The sequence below is a fragment of the Falco naumanni genome, chromosome 7 (genome assembly GCF_017639655.2).
Source record: "Falco naumanni isolate bFalNau1 chromosome 7, bFalNau1.pat, whole genome shotgun sequence".
Taxonomy (NCBI): Eukaryota; Metazoa; Chordata; class Aves; order Falconiformes; family Falconidae; genus Falco; species Falco naumanni.
The window spans coordinates 4,401,864-4,427,388 of NC_054060.1; the positions used below are offsets into that span (position 1 = coordinate 4,401,864).

At 49.4% G+C, this 25,525-nt stretch overlaps 1 protein-coding gene across 8 annotated transcripts in view; it reads right to left on the minus strand.

Moving 5' to 3' along the window:
- Positions 1 to 8,334: 8,334 nt before the first annotated feature.
- Positions 8,335 to 25,525, minus strand: part of GLCE (glucuronic acid epimerase) — a 55,655-nt gene continuing 38,464 nt past the window's right edge. For 6 of the 8 annotated variants that reach the window (XM_040600616.1, XM_040600614.1, XM_040600617.1 and 3 more), the window contains 3 exons: positions 18,917 to 19,479; positions 14,935 to 15,180; positions 8,335 to 12,259 (listed from right to left, as the gene is read on the minus strand). In XM_040600616.1, coding sequence (XP_040456550.1) covers positions 11,235 to 12,259; positions 14,935 to 15,180; positions 18,917 to 19,466 — 1,821 coding nt within the window. In that variant the 5' untranslated portion in view covers positions 19,467 to 19,479 and the 3' untranslated portion in view covers positions 8,335 to 11,234. Of the gene's footprint in view, positions 12,260 to 14,934; positions 15,181 to 18,916; positions 19,480 to 25,525 lie in introns of those variants that run through there. The other 2 variants (XM_040600619.1, XM_040600620.1) reach the window with 2 other exon arrangements.

Here is a 25,525-nt window from a genome sequence, read left to right on the forward strand (position 1 = left end):
CGTTCCCACCAGGAGGGATGCTCCAGGGCTGAGGTCATGCCCCATTTCCCAGTGTCGGAGCCTTGCTGGCTGACCCCGGGAAGGGGGGGGGGCGTGGATGTGGGGATTTGCAGCAATGGGCCCAGTAACAGGTTCCTTAACAACGCAACCCCTGTGCAGAGGGTCAGATCCTGCCAGCCAAACCCAGACCCCGTGGTCATGACTTCTGCTACCGCGAAATCCAACCCTGGCAGCAAAGAGGAGCTTGCGGTGTTCTGGCAGGGATGAGCTGGGGATGCAGGGATGGATGCAGGGATGGATGTGTGCCACTGGAAGCCAATGCTTACGCTCCAGCGCTAGCCCACCCGGGGCTGGGTTTATAAACATCCCTGCTATTTGGATGAAGAAAATAAAGCCATCCCCAGGCAGTGCAAGGAAGACAATTTCATCACAGCTCTGCTCGGAGGAGGGGCTGCATCATGGATAACCGGGTGCCTCTGGGTCACCCACAGCTCCTGCAACGTTTTTCCTCCCTGCTGGCAAATTGGCACAAAACAAGGATTTTGTGGGCATGGGACAGGTGAGGCCGTGGCTGGGCTGGGCACACGCATGTCTGCACCCAGCTGCATGGCAGGGGTCAGCATTGGGAGATTGTCACCAACTTCATTCCCTCGCAGCCCCCGTCCCCGCAGGGCTACGGGCCAGGAGAGCAGCGAGCAGGAGGAAAGTGCTGCCTCTCTGCCCACCCCATGCATCTGGCACTGAGTGTGTGTTTTAAACCATCTCGTGGGCTCTTCTTTCCTCCAAACCATTGCCCGCAGAGGCCAAGATGTAGATTTACTCTACTTACCCCCTCGCCTGCACAAGTTTATGAGCTAGAGCCAGTCAAATGAGGTGGAAAGGATGAAGTCTGCTACTGTGCTGTAATAAAACCATGAAAAACTTTAAAATTAGTCCTGATTGTTTTCACACAATCGCTGACACAAACCCATCAAATAATCCATCCACATTTATTTGCACTGGCGGCTCGTGCACCAGCACCAGCTCTGCCTGGCAGCAGCGGAGGAGAGATTTTATACCCGAGTACTTCGACCCTGCTTTGGGCATGACCTCCAGCCCGAGGCAGGACTTTCTTCCCAGTGCCGTGCCCGTGTACAAGCAGCCTGGAAAACCTCGTGTTTCCAAACCCAGTGTTATCAGCGCCTGCGAAGGTTGTGCCAGCCTCATGGTGCCTCCCGTGCAACCGGTGCAATGAGTTTCAAACCAGTGGAAACTTCCCAGCACTGAATGGCTAAAGCCCAGCTACGGTTTTTGCAGCAAAATAGGAACTGAGCTGAAGTACAACCACGCCAGCAGGATGTCCCGGGGGCCTGGAAACCAGCAGCGAGCACAAATCAGCCAAGAGCTTCTGCTGGCTCTTGCTCCTGGGGTCAAAGCACTGGGAAAAGGCACTTTGGGGAAGCTCCCAGCTGCACGGCTCAGCTGCCCCCCAGGGAGCTGTGCTCTGGGTAAAGGTCTTGCCGGCACGGCACCAAGGCAGTGCGAGGTGGAGGGTGCTGCTGGGGCACCTGCACCTTCAGTGAAGGTCCGTGCAGCCCAAAATCCTGTGGGGTGATGTGCAAGCGGGACATCCAGCCCTGCATCGGTGCGAATGCCCGGGTGGTTCTAACAGGGGAGGCGGAGATGTTGGGCTCAGTATCCCAACCACTCTTCCCGAGCTTCGCCGCTAGCACATGTTTGCCAAGGGCTGACCACGATCCACCCCAGCAGCATCAAGCTCCATTCCAGCATACAGCCTGAAGCCCAGCTCCCCGGCAGCTCTGCTTTTACTGAGGTTGTTAAAAGCCAGAGAGGATGAAAAATGAAAAATCGGTATTTGAGTGTTGGCCGAATCCTGCTGCCCTGCTCTGTCATTGATGGAGAAGGGCGTGAGCTGCATGCAGGGAGCACTGCTGATCTGAGGGGGGTCACGGCAGCTCTCGGTGCATGCTGTGGGCAAGGGGTGCCCATGGGAAAGCCCCAGACAGGGTGCCCAGTGCGGATTTTGGGGGGCCCTGCAAGCACCTGCTGGGATCTGGTGGCTGAGCGGTGCCAGCAGAGACGTCCCGTGGCTCACGACAGGGACAGTGCTGGCTCCGCTGCTCTGACACCAGCCCTGGAACATCACACGGCCTGGGGAGCACTGGGCACACACACAGCCCTCCGCATCATCCATCCCCCAAGCTGTGTGCCGACACAGCCCCATGCAGATGTGCACACCCGCCCCCAGACGTGCCCTGCACCTCCCCGTGCAGCTGTGAGCATGCAGCCCCTGCACAGCCCAGGGACAGCCTGGGGACAGCCACCACCCAAGGGGCAGGGGATGCTGCTGACCCTCATGCATGGGAGCAGAGCAGAAGCCGTGCCGTAGGTGCCAGCACTCATCCCACCCTCAGTCACAGTGGTGCATGGGTCCGGGCTGCACCCCCTGCACTAGCCAGCACAGTGCACTCTGGTTTTAATCACCCTCCGTTTTTTATTTGACTTACAACTGAGCAGCAAGAGCATAAAGGTGACTTTTCCCAGCTGGCTGTACCCCAGAAACACAACCTCTGTTTGCTGAACTGCAGACAAATATCCGCCCTCAAAAAAAGAATGACTCAGTGGGAGCTGCGGGGCCCAGCGGCGCACCCAGTGCCACCTGTAAAGCCCCTCCAGGCTGGGGAGAGCCAGGGGCACGCTGCAGCCAGGGGCATGCTGCAGCCACGGGCACGCTGCAGCCACCGGGCATGCTGCAGCCACGGGCACGCTGCAGCCACGGGCACGCTGCAGCCACAGGCACGCTGCAGCCACGGGCACGGTGCAGCCATGGGGCACGCTGCAGCCACGGGCACGCTGCAGCCATGGGGCACACTGCAGCCACGGGCACGCTGCAGCCACAGGCACGCTGCAGCAACGGGCACGCTGCAGCCATGGGGCACACTGCAGCCACGGGCATGCTGCAGCCACCGGGCATGCTGCAGCCACGGGCACGCTGCAGCCACGGGCACGCTGCAGCCATGGGGCACGCTGCAGCCACGGGCACGCTGCAGCCACGGGCTGGTCGAGGGGTGAAGACCAAGCGCGGGAAGGGTTTCCCCCACCCAGAAACATCCGAGTAGGTGAAAGTCATTGCTGGGCGGACCGAGGAGCATCCCTGGCCCTGCAGGTGCTGTGGGGCTCAGGACACAGCTCCCCACAGAGCCAGGAGCCAGCACGGACAGAGCCAATCCTCTGGGAGCCGTCACCCTTCCCCTGCCCAAAGCCTGGTGGCGTGGCCCCATCAGTCCCCCACCACTCCTGGGCAATGGGGTCCACAGTGCCCAGCACGGCAGCGAGCGGGTCCACCAGCTGGTCCTGAGCCCCTGTGCCAGATCCTGGGGGGTCACCGTGGCCAGAGGGAGCCTGGTCTCCTGTCCTCCTACAAAGGGACGGGCCTGGCTCATCCGTCCTCTCTTGGGCCAGTTACCTGGCGAGGAGCCGCTCCCGGAGCCAGGGGACTTCCCAGGCAGCCTCCGAACCCCACAGCACCACCACGGAGCCACTAACAGGAGGTGCAAAGGGAGAACTGGTTAATATTTAATTTAGCCCTAAACCCGCATGTTTAATTACACACATTTAATTCTTTGCCATGTTACTCATGGTCTACCGCAAGCACCGCCTCCTCAATGCAAACCTCACCAGGAGCCAACCCGGCACATCCAGCTCCCGCAGCCCTGCAGGGCCTGATCCTGCCGTGCCCCAGCACCTGGCGCAGAGCGGCTCGGCACCGTGGACACCCAAGGAGGACGAGGGCTCCCACCACAACTCTGCCTGCGCTCCGGCAGCAGAATCTTTGCAGCAGGCATGGCTGCTGGCGCTGCTGGGCACGACCGTGGTGCGAGCACCAAGGGACAAGTCACAGGGCGATGACTGCGGAATAGGAACGCAACTGTTTATTCTGCTCATCCAAGTTGGGTTTTTTTTCCCCCCCATAAAAGCGAGTTAGCTGGCCATAAAGTTAGTTGTTGTGAGCTGGAGTTACTCTAAATGAAGGCGATCAGTTGTTCCAGACCCTGTGCTAGTTTACGGCGAAGCGGAGCTGAGCTCAGGATGTGCCCAACCTGCAGAACCGTGTCCCACAGCCCCTGCTTCGGCGGGCGTTAATGCCACGTGCTGCCAGCGGGACTCGCACCTGTGAGCGGCTCCCGAGCACGCCAGGACGCCGCGGGCAGCACACCTCCGCCTCGCCGAGATGGCTGCAAGTGAGAGGGCAGGGTGGGTAAAGGCAGGCGGCACATGCGGGCTGAGCAGCATCCCTGCTCCCTGCTCTGCGACGGGCAGGGAAAGCTGGGCAAGAGCCACGGGGGCTTCGCTGCAGGATGGGGATGCTCCAGGAAAGGTGCTGCACCAGCACTCAAAACCCCAAAACCTTTAGAAAATTTTAAATTCATCCAAATCCCCCCTGAACATCAGCTCTGTTGCTGGCAGGGACACAAAGGCTGCACATGGCTGGGGGGGGGGAGGGGGGGAGGGCAGGTTTGCTCCCCTGCCCGGGGGTCTGCTGTGCTGGGGCAGGCTGGGGAGGGCAGGGGGCCGGGAGTGCTGCTGTGGTGCCACAGGGGGATGGAGGGGTCCGTGGGTGCTCTGGAGCCCAGCCACTGCCAAGCGTCACCAGCCCTGCTTGGCTGCTACTTCAATGATAAGATAAATCCTATACATAAGAGCTGGCATATCTGCAGGGGCTGGAGGGTCTCACGCCTCCTGGGGCTGCTCCTCCTGGTGCCCCCAGCCCTGCTCTGCACCTCGCTTTCCCCCAGCAGACCAACCCTCCCTTAGCACCCGCTGTGTGAGCGGCAGCGGCCCCGCAGCGCCCTTGGAGACCATCCTGCTCTGCCCTCGTCTCCAGGCCCATCGTCTCCCACTCCGCCCCGAGGAGCTGGGGGGCTCGCAGCAGCCGTGGGGTGGGCTTTGCCCCCCTGCAGAGCAGCTCCGGTGTTTCCTCCCCTCCTGCTCTGCCATTCCCCACCTCCTGCATCCTGGTGGAGACCCCTACATCTGGAAAGCGAAGTGGGGAGCACTGAGGCGGCCGAGCCTGGGTGGGAAAAGGGGGTCTGGCCAAACCCACCACCTGGCAGCGAGCGGGACCCCCTGCCCCCTCCGCCCCCACACACAGCCAGCCCTGGCTGCCGGCACAGCCCAGCTCACACAACACGTTTCTGGCTCCAGCCTGCCTTCGTTAATATTTTTAATTACAAAATGAATATGCTGACGCATTCTGCTTACGAGGCACGTGAGATGGAGGAATGTGCCAGTGCTGACGGTACGGTTACATTTTCGGAGGACGTGGGGGTACGGCAGCAGGGATGCTGGGGGGGCGGGGAGGGAGGCGGGTGCTGAGGAGGGAGAGGAGCCAGACCCCTGCGGGAACACTGGGACTCCACAGGGAAAGTCACCCCCAGCCCTACCTCACCATCCCCAGCACCAGGTACAAACCTACATCTGGGAAGTGCTTCCTCACACCCTCCTCCTCCTCTTCACCATCACTTCCCCGGAGCTTGACGCACTGGTCTGCCTGCCTGTGGCACCCGCGGGCACAGCTGGATACACAGCTGGATACGGCCCTGCTCGGCGCAAGCCGGGCCCAGTGCATTACAGAGAGCAATACTCAGTATTAATATTTAATTCTCTCTAAGCAGCTCATCTCCCAGCCGAGCGCCCAGCAGCCGGTCCCGCGGTCCCTGGGCACAGGGAAACGGCATTTACCACCAGCTGCTTCTGCTGACATTTGATTGTGCAAACAAGGCCCAGGGAAAACAAAAAGCTACAGTGGAATATCAGAACATTTGATAGGATCTAGCCAAGCCCTGTGAGTGCTTGGGATAAAGACGGGATTTCAACAAAAAGGCTTCTTTATGATCAAATTAAGGGGTTAGTATTCCCCACCCAAGTGATACCAGTTGGATTTTCTTTCCCCCACCCGCTTCCCAGCAATGGGCTTTGCAGAAACGTCTTTGTAGATGCTTCCTGCACACAAGGGGCTGAAGGTGCCACTTGGTGCCTGGGGGCCCCTAGCCGATTCGGTTCCTTGGAGGGCACCGTGCAAAGGGCAGCTCGATATCCCACCTGGAAAACAGCAGGGAAGGGAGGAAACCCCTGGCCCGGGGCCAGTGCCCGCAGGGTCCCTCTGGAGGGGCTGGGGAGCAGGGTGGGGTGCTGGGGGGGAGCGGAGCGGGGCGCTGGGGGGGAGCGGAGCTGGCGGGGGGCAGAGCCGGGTCCTGCATGGCCCTGCCACGGGCTGCAGCCAGCCCTGCGCACATGCGTGCCCGTGCTCACGTAGCCCCGAGCCCTCACAGCATCCTCAGCGTGAGCTGATGCCAGCGCCTGCACGAGCCCCTTCCCAAGCGTCCTCAAAAGCCTCTTTGCACACCCAGAAAGGTTCAGCTGAGATTTTGCTGGCAAACAGGCGCCTGGGCCTGGGGAACGTGTCCATGCACCATTTCTGTCTCCCGGTGCGGGCAGAGAGGCTGCAGCCTCCTTCGCTGGAGCCCAGCTGTGCAGGGAACCCCCATCGGCACGGGGCACAGTCTCTTGTATTTCCTCCTCGGGGTGACAGAAAGCCACTAAAGCGTGATGAATCCATTTCGAAGGGAGTGCCTTAAGGCGACGGCATCGTTTAAGCTCAGGAAGGCAATCAAACTGCGCTTATCAACAGGGACGACTCTCTGGAGCAGTGTTTGTGCTGATAGAGGGGGGCCAGGGGGCACACGGGGCGAGGGATGGAGGAGGAGGGACAGACCCACAGCGGGATGGTGCACAAGGAAGGCTGTACACGGAACATTCTCCTACCAGAAAATAACAGTAACCTAGCCTTGCTTTGGAGGGGAAACCAAACCAAACCAACAGAGAGACAGCTCACCTTCATCACCACCGAGAGCATGACCCGGTACCAGCACCTGCACACGCCGAGGGCAAGAGAGCGCCTGAGGAGCCGGAGGCCAGGCCAGTACTCTCGTTTCTTCCCCCCCTTAGCACCAGAAGCCTGACCTTGCTGTAACGAACCCATCACTTGTTTTACATTTCAGCTTAAGCAATGTTGGAAGGAACTTGAACAACCCCTGGGAAGGTGCTCTGCCTCCTTAGGGGCATCACCAGCAAGCAGGAACATCTACTGCTCTTCTCCGAGATGGGAAACGCCGGAGCAGCGGTGAGAGCAGGCGCAGAACCCCTCTGCTCCCCACTCCCACCCTCCCCTCGTTAGTGGTTATTACCGTGGCACAAGGCGCTCCGTCCTCTTAATCTTCGGTTCAACTCAACGAGAACTACTCGGCAAGCTGCTAAGAGAGAGAAATTCAACAAGATGAGCTCTTAAAATATTTACTGTCCTAAAGATTCAAGCTGGTGAGTGCCAGAATGTCTTTCAACATTTGCACTTCACCATTGCAGAACCCCACCTTGTTTAATAGGCTGAAACGCCGAGCGCTTGGCATTTAAATAGCTCCTGCCGTTTTTGGAAGAGATTAGTAGAGTATAGAAGCAGCTATTTAACATTCAAGAAGTGCAACGCATACATGGGAGTTATCAGTCACTCCAGGCAGATGGTAAATGTATCTCCTTTCACCACAAACTGAGCAGCAAACATTCAAATTCATCACCAAGACAACATATTTAAATCTACTTCTATTTTCAATTCGTATGTTTTTAACAAACTGCTAAGTAATGAAAATCAATATTTTCACTCAAGCAGTTGGGAGACAGTCCTGAAGCTCTGCCCGGCTGCAGATTTGCTCTGTGCGTTTCAGTCATGCGAAATTATCCACGACCAAGTCAAACGTGGCATCCTGGGTGCAGGTCACGTTTACAGCCAAGGAGGCACCGACTTTCCATCGTCAAGCTCCGATCTAATGGCACTTCTGCATCAAGGTGGGAAGCATCACTTCAGGCATGGAATGGCTTCGAAAGACGATCTCAATCCCAGAGAATTTTTTGGGGGGAATTTTGATAGGACTTGCAAATTTTTTGCTGAAAACAGGAATTAAGAGAGCAGTGCACTTCTTACACATTACAGGTGACCTCAGCCAAACACCTGTCATCTTGGTTAGGCTATTTTTTAGTGACCAAGCCCTCAAAATTGTTATTTAACAAAAATAATAGAATATCAAAAAATGAGATGCATTTAGCAGAAATAACTCACACCAGCAACATACTGCGTGAACTTTACTTGAGCAGGCAGAGAATATAGATCTGTGGTCCTTACCTCAAATCTTCACTGTTGAAAAAAAAAAAAGAATGTTTCATCCACAACCACACGCAGAGCAGAAGGTACCGACTGAAATAACAAAGACACAATGCCCCATGTTTATCTTAAGATAAAAAAATTTATTTTACAGTCTTATAAAGCAGCTTTACATTAAGCACAAACGTTGATCCATTTACTTTGTATATAAACATAGTAGAACCTTTCCTGCTGCAAAAAGTCATGTCTTGCTGTATATAAAACTAACATGTGCACATTGTGCTTAAACTGCAAAGTCTGTACAGCTTTACAAAGGACTACCCTTTATAAGAGCATCCTGTAAACAATTTATTGCATATTTAACACATGGTGTATATCCCACATGTAAAAAAAAAACCAACAACAAACCAACCAAAAAAACGTAGAAAAAATAAAAGTACAATTACAAGGTGAATGAAACTAGCAGCTTTCAGTGAATGTCTTGCACGATGGCTGAGAAAAAACAGCACTGCCACACTTGTACAGTTGTGCTTGTGTGTCACTGGTTTGCGTATACCCATGCGCACTATGTTTCCGATGAAGTCTATGTACAGTAAGCCCCATGGAAAGATTAAACAGATCTTAATCTCTAAGATCTTTGTCAGCTTGAAGACCGAAAACAAACAAAAAAAACCCCCAACTTAAGTGAATTTGATGGAGTTATGGGCACCAACGTCCAATAATCCTCTTCCATTGCACAACTCAAATAAAAAGAATAACAGGAGAAACCCCACACTGACTCTCTTCGGTTCCACCACCTCGGATGGTGGCTGGTTTAAGTAACATGTGTGCTAAGGCCAACAAAAATGCAATGGAGATGTTAAGGATAAGGTGGTCTGACAGGACCGACGGCGTTGGCTTGGCCAACCTACACTTCTGAGCTCACCTATCCAACAGCTGCCGGGCTGGCTCTCACGAAGCATTGGAAGATGAGCGACACTGCAATTTGTTAACTGGCATTAATTAAAAAAAAAACAAAACAAACAAGGAGATTGTGGCCTCTGTAAGGCACCGATACCATCTCTTGAGCAGTACCCAGAGAGTCTCTCTAGATTCTCCAAATCCAAAATGGGCAAAAGATGAAGGAAACGTGCAGGAGAAAGATGTTTCTGTGTTTGCAGTAAGGACCAGTTGTTTGTAAAGGAAGCACATTTTTCTGAGTTTTGTGTGTGCGTGCGTGTGTGTGTATACACATGTATGTAAAAAAAAAAATTCACCTCTGCTACCTTTGGTATTGAACTTTCTCCTGTGACTTCCACTTCTCATATTGACGTGTTCATAGCATGCGTTTGCAAAGATCAAGTAATTAAAAAGTTGTTTTCAAATAACTGCGAGAAATAGAAAAAGCATCAAAAAATAGAGGAAAAAAAAAAATAAATCAAGATGCATATTGTCCTTGTGCCCAGCCTTTTTGTGATTCGAATGAACTTCATCCTCAGTATGAACATCTTAAGCTTAACCCCCACTTACATGTACAACATGTAATAGGATGAGTGGAAAAACCCCAAAGCCAATACATGTCCTCCCCATGCCGGCGTACGTCGGGAGCTTTCGAGCCTGGGAACTCCTGCAGCAAACGCCAGCATGCCTCAGCACAGCTGACAGCCCAGCATTTGCTACGCTACCCAATAAGACACCCCGATCTAATGATGGAATCGGTTGGATTTACATTTCTGGATCACCCCGGATGCCACACGCCAAGCAGGCGGACTGGCGGTGGGTGTACAGGACCGATAAACAGGAAAAAGAAGTCGCCTGGTTTCTTCTGCATCACAACAGGACGGTGACAGTGTTGGGGTTTAGACGCGTGTGTTTGGCACCTTTGCTCGCTTGGCAGAGCCACGAAGACAAAGCACACCCAAGAAACCGGTGCTGGAGATGTAACAACCCCTTACACTCTGAGTAAAACAGTAGGCAGAGGTGAAACTTGGTATTAAAGCACAGGCGGAGCTGGAAAGCCCTCCGGGGTAGTTTTAATTTCTAAAATACTTGATATGCTCAAGCAGGTTAAAAATGAAAACCACCACAGGAAAACGTTAAGTACTTCCAATGGAATTTCCTGCATGCTACTCAAAACGAGCTCCGCATCACTCCGGAATTCAAGACAGGTCTCCCAAAGAATGAAATTGCCAAAGCTTAGAGAAACCTCTCAGGTGTAAATAAAAAATACAGTACAAAACATCGGGCTCCACGACAAGATTCCAGCTACCAGGGAGGAAGCAACACCAGCAAACCTGACGGGAGACGGTAAATTGGGCTTTACAAACAGAGGGTGGCATGGCTGCAGGCTTAGTGCAGTCCGTGAGCCCCACCGAGCTGTGCTTACGTGACGTGACTTTGAAGCCTGCGCGGGGTCCACATTTCTTCTGTCCACACGTCTGTAAAGAAACCGTACAGCTAAAGGATCTCCGTACAGAGAACCAGGCGGGGGCAGGGGGAAGTTAAAGTATTTTTCACCCCAAAGAAAAAGAATTCAAATTAAAAAAAAAAACAAAAACAACAAAACACCTTTAAAAAGATACACTGTCCACTACCCAGGCTACAAGTAAATATTTACGGCATTACACCACACGATCTGTTACGCTGTTCCAACATAGACACATATAACTCCGTTTTAAAAGAGGCCACAGACTAACTTTTCAGGCAAGTGCTGGACTTTAGAGACCTGTATGGCTTCTGCAAATATTTTCCTACAAAAAGGAAAAAAACCTCACCCAACCAACCCAACCAAAAACCATCCTCAAACTCAGGAGCACAAAGGGGTTTTGCTTCGTGCCAACAGTTTCGCTGTGGAGCACTAAGGACAGGTGAAGTTCCCGAATCCTACCCATCCGACCCGAATGTTTTCACACTGGAATGCAATGATTTCAGGAGATCAGTTTTAAGGATCACTTCTTTGAAAAGGTCCGTAAAAAACGTAGGATGCAACCTTTGAAACCGTACCTCTGCGAGGCAGCAGGACCGAGGGGTTTGGTTGTCAGCTCTAGTTGTGCTTTGCCCGGCCACCTCGCAGGTAGCTCTTCCACCTCTTGACGAACTCTTTGAAGATGGGGGACTCGTCTATCGTGCTGAGGAGCTGGAGCTGGTTGATGTGGGTGGTGTGATAGTCCCACCGGGCCAGGTTGGGAGCGGTGCCGAGCATGAAGTGCCGAAGGTCGTAGATGGTCCCTGAGCCGGTGTCGTAGAGGGGCAGCATGGCCTTCAGGGACTCCATGCCGCGCTCGTAGAGGACCCGCGCCTCCTTCCCCAGCTTCTCCCCAGCTGTTTCCTTTAAATCATACAGCCCGATTAAGGAGTACATGAAACCGTTGAGCACGAAGGAGCTGGGCGAGGTCGGGTACTCCTCGTACCAGTCGTGCCGGTTCATGAAGACGGCTTTCACCCCGCGCTGCTCCGACAGCAGCTTGTACGGCGCCGTGGCCCGCAGAGCCGAGCTGAGGAACGCGTGGTCCTTCGTCAGCAGGTACGCCCGCACCAGCGTCGAGATGGCCTGTCCTTGCGCCATGGCCGAGTACCAGCCCGGGTCCAAGGACTTAAAGCCTTCCCCCAGCTTCCTCGTCACCATGATGGGCCAGCCGCCCCTCTCGTCCTGGTTCCTCACCAGCCAGTTACTGGCAGCAAAAAAAGCCGCCATGTGAGCAGTGGCGGAGATGGTGACGTTATCGAGGAAGCCTCTTCCCTTCGCTACCAGCCTCACCACTCTCTTGGGCATGATTTTGGTCTGCTTCACGGCTTTTGTGTTGGAGAGGCCAACACCTTTCCGCAGGTCGGTCACCAGGTCTCTGGTGAGGGTGCTCCAGCTAGTCCTGGGACCGATGCCGTAGTAGATGTCTCGGTCCTTAAAAGCGATGAGCTGGGTGTTGGAGATGTAGTGCACGGTGAAGAGCTGGTTCTTCTCTGTCGTCTCAAGAACCACAGAAATGCTACCGTTTGTTACAAATTTGAGATCAAAAGAAATAATAAAATCTCGGGCGTTCCCAAGCTGCAGAGATACCCCCTCCGTATTTTCTGCAAAACAAATCAGAAAAGCCTTGCTCAGTGGTAAAGCGCTCACTTCTCCAAAACATTTAAGCGATGAAATGCAGCTTCCAGAGGTAAACCCTCTTACCAGGCAGGATCCAAAAGTTTTTAGGGCAGCCCATCAATAATTGAATCATTTTTTTCTGCACACTATCATATATTATTTAATTAAGCACAAAAGTAAATCTGCGAGCGAAGGCCGGCTCCCGCAGCACCGGGGGGAACTCGTTCGCGTCTTACATTAACGCGCCGCAGCACTTCGCTGCGGAGCTGAAGTGCCAGGGGCTCCATCGATCCCTTTATCAGGTGCTTCTGGTACCTGGTCGATGGAGGAGTGCAAGGGTAAGGGAAAGGGCCGCCAGCATGGGGGGCTCACTGCCGCCGGGATACGGGGCAGGCAGAGCCGGACTTTTCCTATGGGATGGGGCACAGCAGCCAAGCTGCAAGGATGTAGGTGCTGCGGGATTTTCCTCTTCTGTAATACAAAATGTAAACCGACAACCCCCTTTTTGTTCCGAACTGAAAATTTCACTTGGCAGAAAAGACACCAAAAACGTGGCATCACTTGAGCAGTTGTATTTCTGAATAAAGCTCTGCTTTCAGGAAAAGGGGAAAAAAAAAAAAAAAAAAAGGAAAAGAAAGGCTGGGAGCGCCGAGAAGCAGATATTTAGGATCCCCCCGGGACTAATATTTAAATCTCCAACGTTTTTCTTTCACAACCTGGCAGTTCCAAAAACCACTGCGCTGTTTAGTTTGGGGGGGGGGGGAAGAAAAGACTATAGAAAGACTAAGTATTTTTTAACCTCTCCATTGGCAAAACCCACTTTAATTACAAAAAAATTTAAATAAAGCTCCTAGGCAATACCACATAATACAATCCAGTGTCCTCTCGCAAGCTAGATTTTAAAATGTAAAATCAACTTCTCCCCAAACAACCTATGCTAGAAGATCAAAGGGCTAATTAGTTTGTAAGGCTGTGGGCAAATCCTGTAGCTTTGAAGGCACAGAGGGATGATAAACACTTAAAGACAGTCATCTTAAATTAACGGCTTTCCATAGAATAAAATTCTCCCGTGCGAGGCGATTGTTTCCTTTCTGCTACTTCTCGATGTGTGAAATATCCCATAAACGTTTCTACGTGCAACCATCGGGCTGGGTCAGCTGCTTCTGCACAGCAGGGGCTTCTCCCCATCTCCCAAACGAATCTATGGCATTTTGGAACATCTTGTGTTGAAAGGTGCCATCGTACGGTACCTATTATTTAGACTGAATGTCATGTTTTCCAGTATTTTCAAGTAAAAGCTTCGCTCCTTTGAGTTTTGGAGATCAGTATCTGCGCTTTGGGAGAAGAAACCCCACGCTCTGGTACACAAAATTTTGCTCCTGTGAAAAAATCTAATTAAAAAACCCCACTTGCAATTCCTGTCAAGGAAGTTCTACAGTTCCTGGTAAATAAATGCTTGTGAGATAACGAAGCAAATTATAATAGAGGGGGGGAAAAAAAAAAAAAAAAGAGAGTTTTAAGAAGCAAAGGAGAACTAAAGGCTACCCATCGTTTGCACTGCCTTAAGCGCCTGTAAATCCATTACTTAAGGCCATCGAAGACGACTGGATGCATACCATGGCCTTCGAGCCCTGCAGATTACTCTGCCATCAATAAAGGATGAGGAGAGAATACATAACAGATCTTTTAGCCTTTCCTCTCCCCGTATTTATCTACTACAAAGACACAAGACTGTTCAACATTTTTTTCCCTAGAGACCCAAGCCTAAGGTGCCAACTGAAAATTACTTCATTGTCTTTTTAAGTAAGGGACTCATTAATTCTAATGGGTATTGATTGAGGAAAAATACATTACGTCCTTATTAATGACTCTGTCCTAGCACAAAGGAAACTCTTGCATAAAATAATGAATTTCCCTGCTAAGTACAAAACAGAACACGGTAAATTGAAGAGACGGCAACAAAATGCATCTTGCACATCTGCAGGTGAAGGAGAGTGCCCGTATCCCGCCCCAGACCTTCACCGTCCTCCCCCAGCCCCCCGCAAACACTGATGCAGCACGAGGGCAGCTGCTCCCCCTTGCTGCCTTGTTTAAGGCAACCTGGGTTAACCAGGACCAAGAGCTCAAATGTTGCAAAAATAGTTGCATCCCAATGAAGAGAGAGATCCTGGGTCCAACCGGAGAGCAGCACGTGCTACGCTTGCTCCAGGCTGAAAATAGACCTTATCTATCATCTGTCAACATCTGCTTATCACACGTCAGTGCTATTTCCCAGGCTTCACAACTGGTTCCATTTTTGTGGGGTTTTTTTGGTGGGGTTTTTTTTGGGGTTTTTTTTTTTTTTTTCTTCTTCTATTTTGAGACAAAAGCTGAAAGGCTCAGGAAACGTGACTGTAGCTTCTCGCTGCCCTCCATGCACACAGCCACCCATTTTTTCATTAAAATAGTGTTGAAAAAGCAGTGATGGAGAGAAAACAGAAGAAAAGAAAAACTCCAGAGATACAGAAACGAGCTGACATTCTCAGGTGAGACCTGAAGGACGGGGAGTCACGCAGGACAAATGAAAACACGCTAATCCCAGCCAGTTAAAAGCTCCCCTGGTACCATCTGTGCAAATTAACAGACGTGGCTTAGCTGCCACGCATTTAGCACAACCCACCTGGAGCGACAAACTGTTTGACGCTTGTGAACTTGGCTTTATCGGGTACTGTGGAGAGAGAGCAGCCTTTTGGCACCGTCCAGTCCACGGCCCTGCCGCCTTTGTCCTTCTCTTCAGCCGTTTCGTACACCTCGATGTGAGGTGGTTTCTCTGTCAGGTTTTTGCTGTAGTGACTCAGCCCGTACTGTGCAATCTGGATGGGGTAGAAATAGCCTTGAGGTCCCCACTGCGTGGATAACGGCACACCTATGAGAGGGGAAGAAAAGCGGTATTTTATCAGTCTGTTTAAAAAAAACCCACACCACCAGTGTTTGCAGCTCTGCGTGCTCCTCCTCCATATCCCATCACTCCTTCACTTCCAGCAAATGGTATTTCTAGGCTTCACCATTAGCCAGACTCAAGGGAAGTCCAGTTCGAGGAGTGAATTGCTCCCTTTAACGCTGAGATCCATACCTAGTCAAAACTAAGCAGATGTGAGTGGCAGAGAAGTCCTTATTGTGGTCTTCCATACATCCTCATTTGTTTACTGAAGCATCACACTTATTTTAAAATACATTTTAAATGCCCTAACAGATTTTTTTCTCCCCTACCCCAGAGACCACTAAACCTCCAAACGACATTACATCTAACACAGCCCCTTTAACGCCACATAAATCTTTGCAAATTAAGTGTATATGTTATGACTAGATTTTGGTAAGAGTTATTTGATGCTAAAAGAGCAATTTACCCAGCATCCACAAATCTGCTCCAATTACCCTGGCTCCCCTAAGGGCATTACAAGCGCAGTCTGAAATGATGCCTGCAGAAAGCAGCCGGGCTCTCCACACAAGCCCAGCAGAACGTGCCCCAGTTCTTCTATCCAAAGTGGTCCCCTGTCTTCAGAGCTACTGCTCCAGCCCAGCCGTCCCTGGGATTAACCCTTCACACACAACCTGCTGTTCCAAAAGCTGGGAGCCTTGCAGGAGAGAACATTTCTCGCTCTTAAACTTTGGGTTAAGGCAACTTTAGATTTCAAAGTCTTCACAGACCAGAAGTACCCCCTGCAGCAGCACTTCTTTAGAGGATTCAAAGCAGGGACATGGAAGAGTACATCATCTGTGGCCTGACGCATTGCATAACACATCGCATGAGCTCAGGCAATGTCACAGAGCTGTCCTCCAGATGTAACTTCCACCCTCCGCACGATCACTAGCAGAGATGCACCCGCAGGAAACCCCGCCGAGCTCCAGGCTCTCCTCTGCCTGCCCTCCACCAGCTCCCGGGAGCTGCAGCCTCAGGGTTTGGGGGAAAAACCCCTCGTGCCATAAACTGCCTCTTGCACCACGGGCTGTGTGGGAAATGAGAACAAACTGTGCGGAGGAGACCGATTTATACCTGTCCCTCCACAAACCAGCAAACACAGGATACTTAGAATACGGATAAAACCAGGGTTCTCCTAAAGTCCTGAATTTTACATGGAACAAACTCCCAACCTCTAAATATGAATACAAATGGGAATAGATCAGTAGGACCCTCTCGCAGGAAACCAAGGATATTTAGGAATGTGCATCTTTGCATGCGCATAAGAAAAGAAAAAAGATGAAAATAAACAAATTGGTGTTCGCACCATTTTCCCCCTTGGCAACGTTATGCTCAGAAACCAATTTCTTCTGAAATCTGGTACAATGAAAAAATTACTTATGCTAAATATAAAAAGATACATTTTCAGACATATTTTGGTGCTTTGTGTTACCAATAAATATTACTGATGGAGATGTGATGGTTTACTGCTGCCAAAAGAGAAAACCATCACAGGAAATATTTAAATACCGCATATTATCTCCTGGAAGCATCTCACTCATTAATGCTAAGCATTTTCAGTTAAGGGTGCATTCATTGAGACTGAAAGACAAAATTAAAAAAAAAAAAAAAAGAAGAAAAAAAGAAAAAAAGAAAAGAAATCTGTTATAAGAGCTTTACTTGAAATGTATACAAGATGACAAGATAAAATTCTCCAGGTCATAGGACATCACACAATAACCTTGCAGAAAAAGAGAAGGCGAAAATGTAACACAAGGCTTTTTTCATCAGGCAGCAACATGAGAATCTCTAGGGCTGGAATGGTGCAAGGCAAGAGCCTAAAACTGTCTGAAAACGTGTTTTATTATTAAACCCCCTTCCCTACAAACTACAACTATTTATCTCCTCTGACCTGTTCGCTGGGTACCAATAACTCTATTGCCTTTACAAAACCCAGGCTCTGGCACCCCATTTCATAATGACAGCTCTTACGCTACAAAAAAGCAAGCTTCATAGCTAAATAACCACATTGTTGAGTATTAAACTCACTGGTCTCTCGAGGCTTAAGTAGAGAGCAGCCACGCACAGCACCATGTGTCCCCAGCATGCACATCTGGAGAGGCAAGAGGTGCAGAGTCCCTCCTGGTTCTCAATTAGTTCTTACTGAATTTCAGCTTTTTGCTAAAAAAACATCACAAGAACCGCAGAGTCCAGTTGCAAAGGGCATCTCACCCGTCTTCCTCATTTCATACAAAAACTGGGGGGGCTCTAAGGCACCAAGCACACCCCCAATGACAAGAACAGCACCCATGGCTATTATTCATATTCACAAGCCATATTTAATCAGCCATGTGTGCATCAGTTGGAAAGGAAAGCCATCTCCTCAGCCTCTCACAGTGCACGTAAACCCTGAGCAGGGCAATACTCACACGTAGCGGATGTGTAGTTACCGGGAAGCATTTGAATCTTTAGGAAAGCCCTGAGTTTCAAAGCCCTGTTTCCCTTCCTTGGCAGATGTAATGAGGATGAGAGTTAAACATAACAATAAAAATGTGAAAGCATACTTAAAAAAAAACCAAAAAACCCACGGACATACCCTATGCATTTGTTTATGTGAAGCCTTTCCAGACAAATTCACCGTAAGACACGCCAGCTTTCTGCAGTGACCGTATCATGGGAAGAGCTTACATCAACACAGCGGAGCATCACCGATCACTGAGATGCAGGAAAATTCATATATTTTATTCCTTCAGTGAAAGTTGGTCTTTAATTTATGAGGGGTCACAGTGTCACATTTCATAATAGCTTTATAAAGTCATTAATTTTTGAATATGAAACCCGACACAAATTTTCCACGATCAAATCTTCACCGAGACGCGGGAAGACCTTGCGTACTAATTACTGATTGCACGGTTTAGCAAAAGCGCAAATTGGAAAGGGTTTACCGTATATTAATTTTATACAGGGACATTCTAGTGGCCGGAGAGTTTTTTGACCCGTCAGCCGTTCTCTGAAACCTCCTGGCCTTGCTGCGCAGGATGAGGCCAGGCGATGCCCTGCCTGCCCTGGCTGCAGCAGCGCGGTGATGCCCGTTTACCTGGAGCTGTGCAAAGGATGAGGTCTGGCAAGAGCTCACCCCACGCTGCTGAGCAAAACCCTCTCCGCCTGCTCAGCAGCAGCCCAGCGGGGAAGGCTCGACTGCTGTGTCTCCAGCACTGCCCCAGCAAGGCAAGGAGATGGGATATTGTTACACCTGAAGACAAAACCCCAAATATTCAGCTGCCCGTGAGCAGGTTGCTAGCAGGGCCGTTTGACTCGGAGCGTGGGGCTGTCTCTGTGCCCACAGGGAAGCAGGAGCCTCCTCAGAAAGGAGGGCCAGGCTTTTTTTTTTTTTTTTTTTTAATTTTGTATTTTCAAACAGTTATAGCTCCCTGACAGATACAAGCATCCGTGGCAATGCCAGAACCTAACAGCAGCACTGTAGGAGAAGCATCCTGGCACCTCTGGGGTTTGCTACAACCAGTGAAACCCGAGATGCAGGACAGGAGCTGGGAAAACTTGGCATAAAGTGGAGACTGCAGGTGAGTTCTCATACTGAGACTACCATGACAAAACTAACATCACTTTGCATCTCAAATGATGGCAGCAAATTTTAAGAAGCATTTCAACTATTAAAAAGAAATTTAAAATGCTCGATACAAACCTTCAACACCACTTATGCACTTCACTCTGTCTCGAACCTCTACGTTGTAGCCCTCAAAGGACATGAAGACCCCGTCGGGGTGGTAAGGTGCTCGCTGTGTGTATACTTTGGAGTAGCTATGAGAGAATTCAAACCTGTCATAACCATCGTACTGAGCAATTTTCCCATAAACCTCAAAGTATTTCTCTACCCAGCTGAATGGCAGGAAGACCTCGTTGCCTTCCCTCCTCCCTTTAATGGTGTGCTCGTCATTGATCAGACAGTCAATCTCCTCGTACTTCAGCCCCGGGGCTTTGTTGCTGTTGAAGCCTCCCGCGACGGGGGGAGCCTTCTGCTGCTCCTGGGGCGATGCCTCCTCGCTCTGCTGCCGGGCCGGGTCGCTCTCGGAGGCGGCGGCGGCGGCTCGGCGTTCGGGACCAGCGAGGCTGCGGGGGAACGGGCCAGCTCTGTCGGAGGAGCATCGGTTCCAGAGCAGCACCATCACCAGGGTGAAGAGAGCGCAGATGATGATCAGAGTCTTGTAGTTGACCCGAGCTGCCAAGCAACGCATATTCACACCATACCTGCAACACACAGAGGGGAGAGGTTTTCGAGACGTGGTACTTACAGCTGGAGCTGGTGATTCTGCGAATTCGGAGCACCGGTGCAGCATCGCCACGTCCGTACCATGATGGTGTTCAATAGGAAGGGGGCAGGTGGGGGCACCTGGAAGAGAATTTGGGTTTTTCCAGTTCTCCGTAAGCAAAGAGATCAAATGCACCAAGCCACGGCTCACCTCCCGGCTGCTGCAACAGATTGTTTCACCAAAGGCAAAGGACGCAAAGAAACGGCAGCGATCGCAGGGCAAGCGCTTCTAAATAAAAAGCTCGATGTTAACGAGATGCTCAGCAGCCACCAGGAATCAGCAAACAAACTCTCACCGGCCTCAGCACACAAGGGAAGAGAAATCCTCAGCAGAATATAACTGCCGCCTACCCAGCACCATGAAAGAGGGATTTCCAACAAAACAGCCCTATAATCAAAACCTGGAGCCTAGAAATATTCACAGTTCACACAGCTGAAATCACTGGAGATACCAACATAACAAAGGATGCCTATTTTTGCCTTTTTTTTTTTTTTTTGTTTAAAGCTATAAACACTTTCTGAGAAGCAGCTCAACGCTGGATCGATTCTTGATGTTACTGCACCTCAAATGCACTTTTAAAACAATAATGTGTATGAGGAGCAGCAAGCGGGCTCGTAATGGAGGACTTTACAGCCAGAGCCCCAGCGGGGATGGTGCCAGCAGCCCCCAGCCAGGAGCCTCCAGAAGAAGCGAAGGAGGGACTGGGAAAATACAGGACTGCCCCCAGGGACAGGACCTCCATGGACATGCTTGGGGGCTCACGTGCCCTGGTCCCCCAGGAGAAAGCAGGAACTATGTAAACCCTCTCCTGGGATTTCCTTTTATTTATTCTTTTTTTTTTTCCTGCAAGATAAACCTCCTGCTGCGTGCAGCATGCTCCACCACCACCGTTACAGCCCCGGCAAGAAGCAAGGCTGAGCAGTGTGGAAATAAAAGCCAGCAGCTGAAGTGCTTCAAGCACATTTGCTCTGAAGACCCTACTTTTGCTGAGGAATGAAGTCGTTCAAACAAATGACACGCGCATTTTCCAAACGTGCAGGAATATTTAAGATACACCTCATAAAATCCTTATTAAACAGAAGTTTAATTTCGACTCCCTAGTAAGCCGCAGTATCAGAGCCGCTGAGTTAAGTTTTAAACCCGTTGCTTAATTGCAGCCCCCTCTGACATCCCCGGGGGCTGCTCGTGGTGCCAGGATGGCACAGCGGTGCTGGGTCTGGCCGGCAGCAATTTCACCAAGGTGCTTCCAGAAACGGCGGCAGATATTGCCAATATTCTGCTGACAGGCAGGAGTTAACCATACAGCAATTAAAAGGAGTTTCACCTCGAGTCTCACCCCACCCCCCTTTTTTAAATGGAAATAATCAATTATCTCTCACCAGTTTTATGCTTCCATACTGTAAGCACCATCTGGTCATTTAAAAATGGACTTTAAAAGCTAAGTGTCTTATTTTCTGAAAGCCCAGTTTACTACAAGCTTTTAGAGAACATAAATTTATATATAATTGTATTTTTATGGAAATGCTAACATAAGAATAAATCCAATTTTCTGCATCAGCAGATAATTTTTAGTGATGATGCTTTCAGGATGACCTCAACAAATATGCTCTGCTCTTTTTACACAAAGGAATAATTCACTTTTAAATTTCTGACACACTTCACCCCCTACCTATAAAACTCAAAATTAATTAAGCCATCTGGATTACCAGGGGATGGGGAGAGAGGGAAGGGGAACCATCATCACCACACTTTTTACATCCCTATTACCCCATGCCCGTTACTTCATGGTTTTAAACAGATTCCGTAGCTGTGAAAAGGTCCTGGCTATGCCATTATACACAGCTTTTATTTTATTTTTGTTCTGCTGCCTTGGACAGTAGAGGATTTGGAGTAGTGCAAAGCATTTCCTATGCTTGCCTCGCAACTCCAGGGAAGAGCTGGAGATGCTGCAGGTTGGGTCCAGCTGCATCCACGGCTTCCTGGCAACGCTGCTGAAATACGCAGGTTTTATGAACTATAAATGAACTGAAGAGGACTTGGAAAGAAAAGCGGAGTCTTTTCAGAGAACCGTCACAGTACATCTTGCCAGTCACCGAAAAAATCTAGAAATATCAGTGCAGGAGAGAGGCTTATTACATGTTAAATGGATAGGTGGATTTTTATTCAACTGCTGAAAAAAAGAATTCAGAATTCCAACAGTAAAAAGAGGTAATTTAAACCCACAAAGGGACCGTGTTAAATCGGTTTATTCCCTTGCTGCTCTTATGAAAAGGATTTCATCATACCATACTTAAAAGATTTAAAGAGTACAACACAGGAAAGTCGTTCTCAGGTATGAAGTAATATATCCACAAGATCCACTTTTGTTTTCTCCTCGTTTTGCCGGATGACATACCCAGCCTCTCCAAGACTGTGCACCGAAAACATCTCTCACCCAAATTTTATCAGAAAAAGTTTATCAGAAAAGCCGATCCTTAGCCCTCAAGTAATACCGGAGCTATGGGTTTTAAAGGACAAACACTTCTCAGAAGTCTGGCTAAAATTCCTTTAATTCCTACGCTGAATTACCGGGCTCCAGAAGCTGCTGCAGCAGCGCGATACACTGCTCTTATTAACAGTGGGGCCATCACCCGCGCTAGCCTACAGCGACAGCTCAAACGATCTATAAATGAATACACCTTTAGTTCTACACTGTTTACACCTACACAGTTGCTGTACAAACCATTATACAAATTCTAATTAAAATGCAGTGAAATGGCATTTCTTACAGAGCGAACGACTAGTTTCAAATGTACCCCAAAACAGGGATGTGATTAGAGATGCTGACTTTGCTAATTCAAGTGAGGTGTCAGGCTTCTGAGACACTGTTTTTAATATAAGGAGCAACTGAGTTAAATAAAAATAAAATCTTGATACCGCTGCTTTATTAATGATGCCTGGAAAAAGGACAAATCTTGGTATTCCGTGCTGTGAATTAGTAATTCACAGTCCCAGTTGTGTATCTGAGTGACAGATTCAGTTCTGGTACTCAGTTCTTACATAAAACCAAGTTATTTGCCTTCTAAAAATACGTACGTCTCTCTCTTTCTTACAAAGTCCCTTGTAAGATGGGTTTTTTTGATCTGCAAAACTGTGTTGAATATATTAAAAGTAAGAATTTCTCTGAAGATCAGACTATTGCCAGGTTTCTGTGTACCTGGCACAGGAACCATCCCAGTGCTTTGCTCGTCATTGCTCAGCTTCAAAGCCCAGGACGAAAACGGGAGGCTCCTCTCTCGGATAATAACCATCCATTTAGGCCATTTGTAAATCCAGCAGGCAACGCTGCCGTCTTTCTGTGCATGGTTGTGTTTATAAGCAATAACATTATACAATATAAGCTCAGGAAGACCTTGGGGTATTTCCTAGGTGGGAAGATGCAGCTCCTCTGGCTGGGAAGCACCGTCTGTGCCTCCAGGGAGGGGGAAAGGAAGGATGCGCTCTGAAAAGCACTTCTGCTTTCCCAGTTTTCATCGATGTGATGCAGCGAAATCATTTCAAAACAAGCGGCATGGAAGCGGGAAACCTGCAGCAATTCTCAGACTTACCATCCCAATCTTGTTTCAGAGAGTGAGATTTTGTTTCAGCAGAGGGGTGAGGTTGCAGTGCTGCTGCTGCCCACCTGCCCGGTGAGAGCATCTTCTCTCCAGTGCTTGCACAGGTCCTCGCAGGAGCTGGGTTTCCACAACCCGAACGTATCTCAAGTGGAACAGGAAGACTCTGCTGCGAGGAGGACCCCGAAGCAGCGACACGGTCCTGCTGCCCCAAGCCCTTCCAAAAAGCCCACAGCTTCAGGTGTTTCTCAAGCCTCCCTGGCATTCAAAGTTAAAAAAGGAAGACTATTAAAAAGTGGCACATGCTGACACTGGCCACAACAGCTTCTGTAAGGGCTGATGCATTTCACCGAGGCTAAAGGGGAGAATTATTTAAAGCTTTCTCACAGCTCCAAGTCCCATCTGTGCAAGCTGCCGGTGACACTGACAGCAGGATGAATGCAGACAGGAACACTGCTGCTGGCCGTGTGCTTTTACTTATTTTTAACCATTCTGCCTGTTTCACCTGGGTGACACAGATACAAACTGCGCTTTCAGATAAGCACGCAATACCAGCCGCCGGTGGCTACTTCAGTGCTGTCATGTTTTTTGCTCACATTGCATGGATCAGCTTTTAATAAACCCGATCAATGATTCTCCAGCCAACAGAGATGACTCGCATTTAACTTGAATTAAAAGCCCCAGAGGATGCATCAGTGCAGCAGGAGCCCGACTTGCACGGTTCTGCAACCACCCTACCAGCACGAGCAAAGAGCACAAAGTGTTTTAAGCTAAGTAAAAATACTAGGCACCTTCCTGAACACATAACTGAGTAAGGACTCAAGAAACCACATCACAAAGTATGTTTCCCAAGAACACGGCGCTTGGCAGCAAGTTAAAGCACTCGCGTTTAAATTCTCTGTGTTTAAACAATAATCAAAAGTAAGTTGCCCGCTGAGTCTCGGAGGTCTTCAAATAGTCCAACACACCAGCTCTGTGTTTGCTCGGTAGGAAGACAGACAGTATTTTTACTTAAGAGCAGGGATTTCTGCCGACTAGCGATAAGCTACCTATTTACTTTGAAGCCTCTACGCCAGACTAAGCTATTTAGTAGAGAGAAAAAAAACCAACCCTGAACAGTGACTGCCAATCTGAGACACATTAAACTCAGTATTTAAAGAAAAGATACACCGTACAATATAACAAAATAATGCAACGAGACTAGAACTTCATTACATACCCAGATTGAAAAATTATACTGGGCTACACACAGACCTCAGACAGAGGTTTTTTCCCCCGTTTCCTGTTTGTTACACACAGCAAAATACTATTTAGGCTAGTCATTACAACATTATATAATAGGAAAAAAAAAAACAACAGAGAACTTGAGAATTGTTTTCAATAACTGCAAAATTCTTTTTGATAACCAAAATGACACCAAAATTTCAGGTCCTTCACCAAAGTTTACTCACAGCTTAAAATGTGATATTCAGGAATCATCTAACTTCCTGACAGCTCTGCATTTCCCAAACATGTTTTACCTGCATCTTCAATCTGCCCGTGTTGGCTCCTTGGACTTACTTCCTATCACCTGCTTCATTATGCATCTGGTTCCCCACCATGCATACAAACTAGCACTGTTTTGCAAAATGCTAGACCTGAGGAATAAGCGTTTAAAAATATTCTGGCGATACATACAATTTATCAGAATGCTAACTTGGGCAAGCTGGTTCCAACAGACAAGTCTAGCTTCTAATATTTTATTTATACTTGATTTGCACAGAGCCTGTATTCACTCAGTATTTTAACACACGGCACACTGTCAAGATTGCTTGTTTTTTCCTTAAGTGCTAGGAAATTACAAGACTGTACAAACAGAAACGAATGTATCTACCATAACTGAATCTAGATTACCAGCCTCTCCACTGACTCTTTAGCACAGATTTACTATCTAATCCTCACTGCTTCCAGTGCTCCATCTGTGGATCTAAAATACGAAGCGAAGAAGCTGTATCTAGCAGCTTATCCTACAGTTTTCCAGTCCAATTAGAGCCTAATACGGTTTTATTTGCATTAACACATCTATTACTAAGGATCACAGTCTGTGGCTACGTAACAGTTAATTCAAAAAGTCAAACTACTCTTCTATGGATACTGATGTAGTGGACTTGGCAGTGTTAATGGTTGGACACGATGATCCTAAGGGTCTTTTCCAACCTAAATGATTCTATGATTTTATGTTGTCATTTTTTATTAGAAACTCAGATTTGTATCTAATTTTAGCATCGGGCGCATTCAGTGCTGGCATCCGTGCAGCTACACGATTTGCAAGGTTTCTGAACCGGCTTAGCCTCGAGACACCTGGGATGTGCCTGTGCCCCCTCGCCCCGCTCCCCCCTCCTGCCCTCTGGA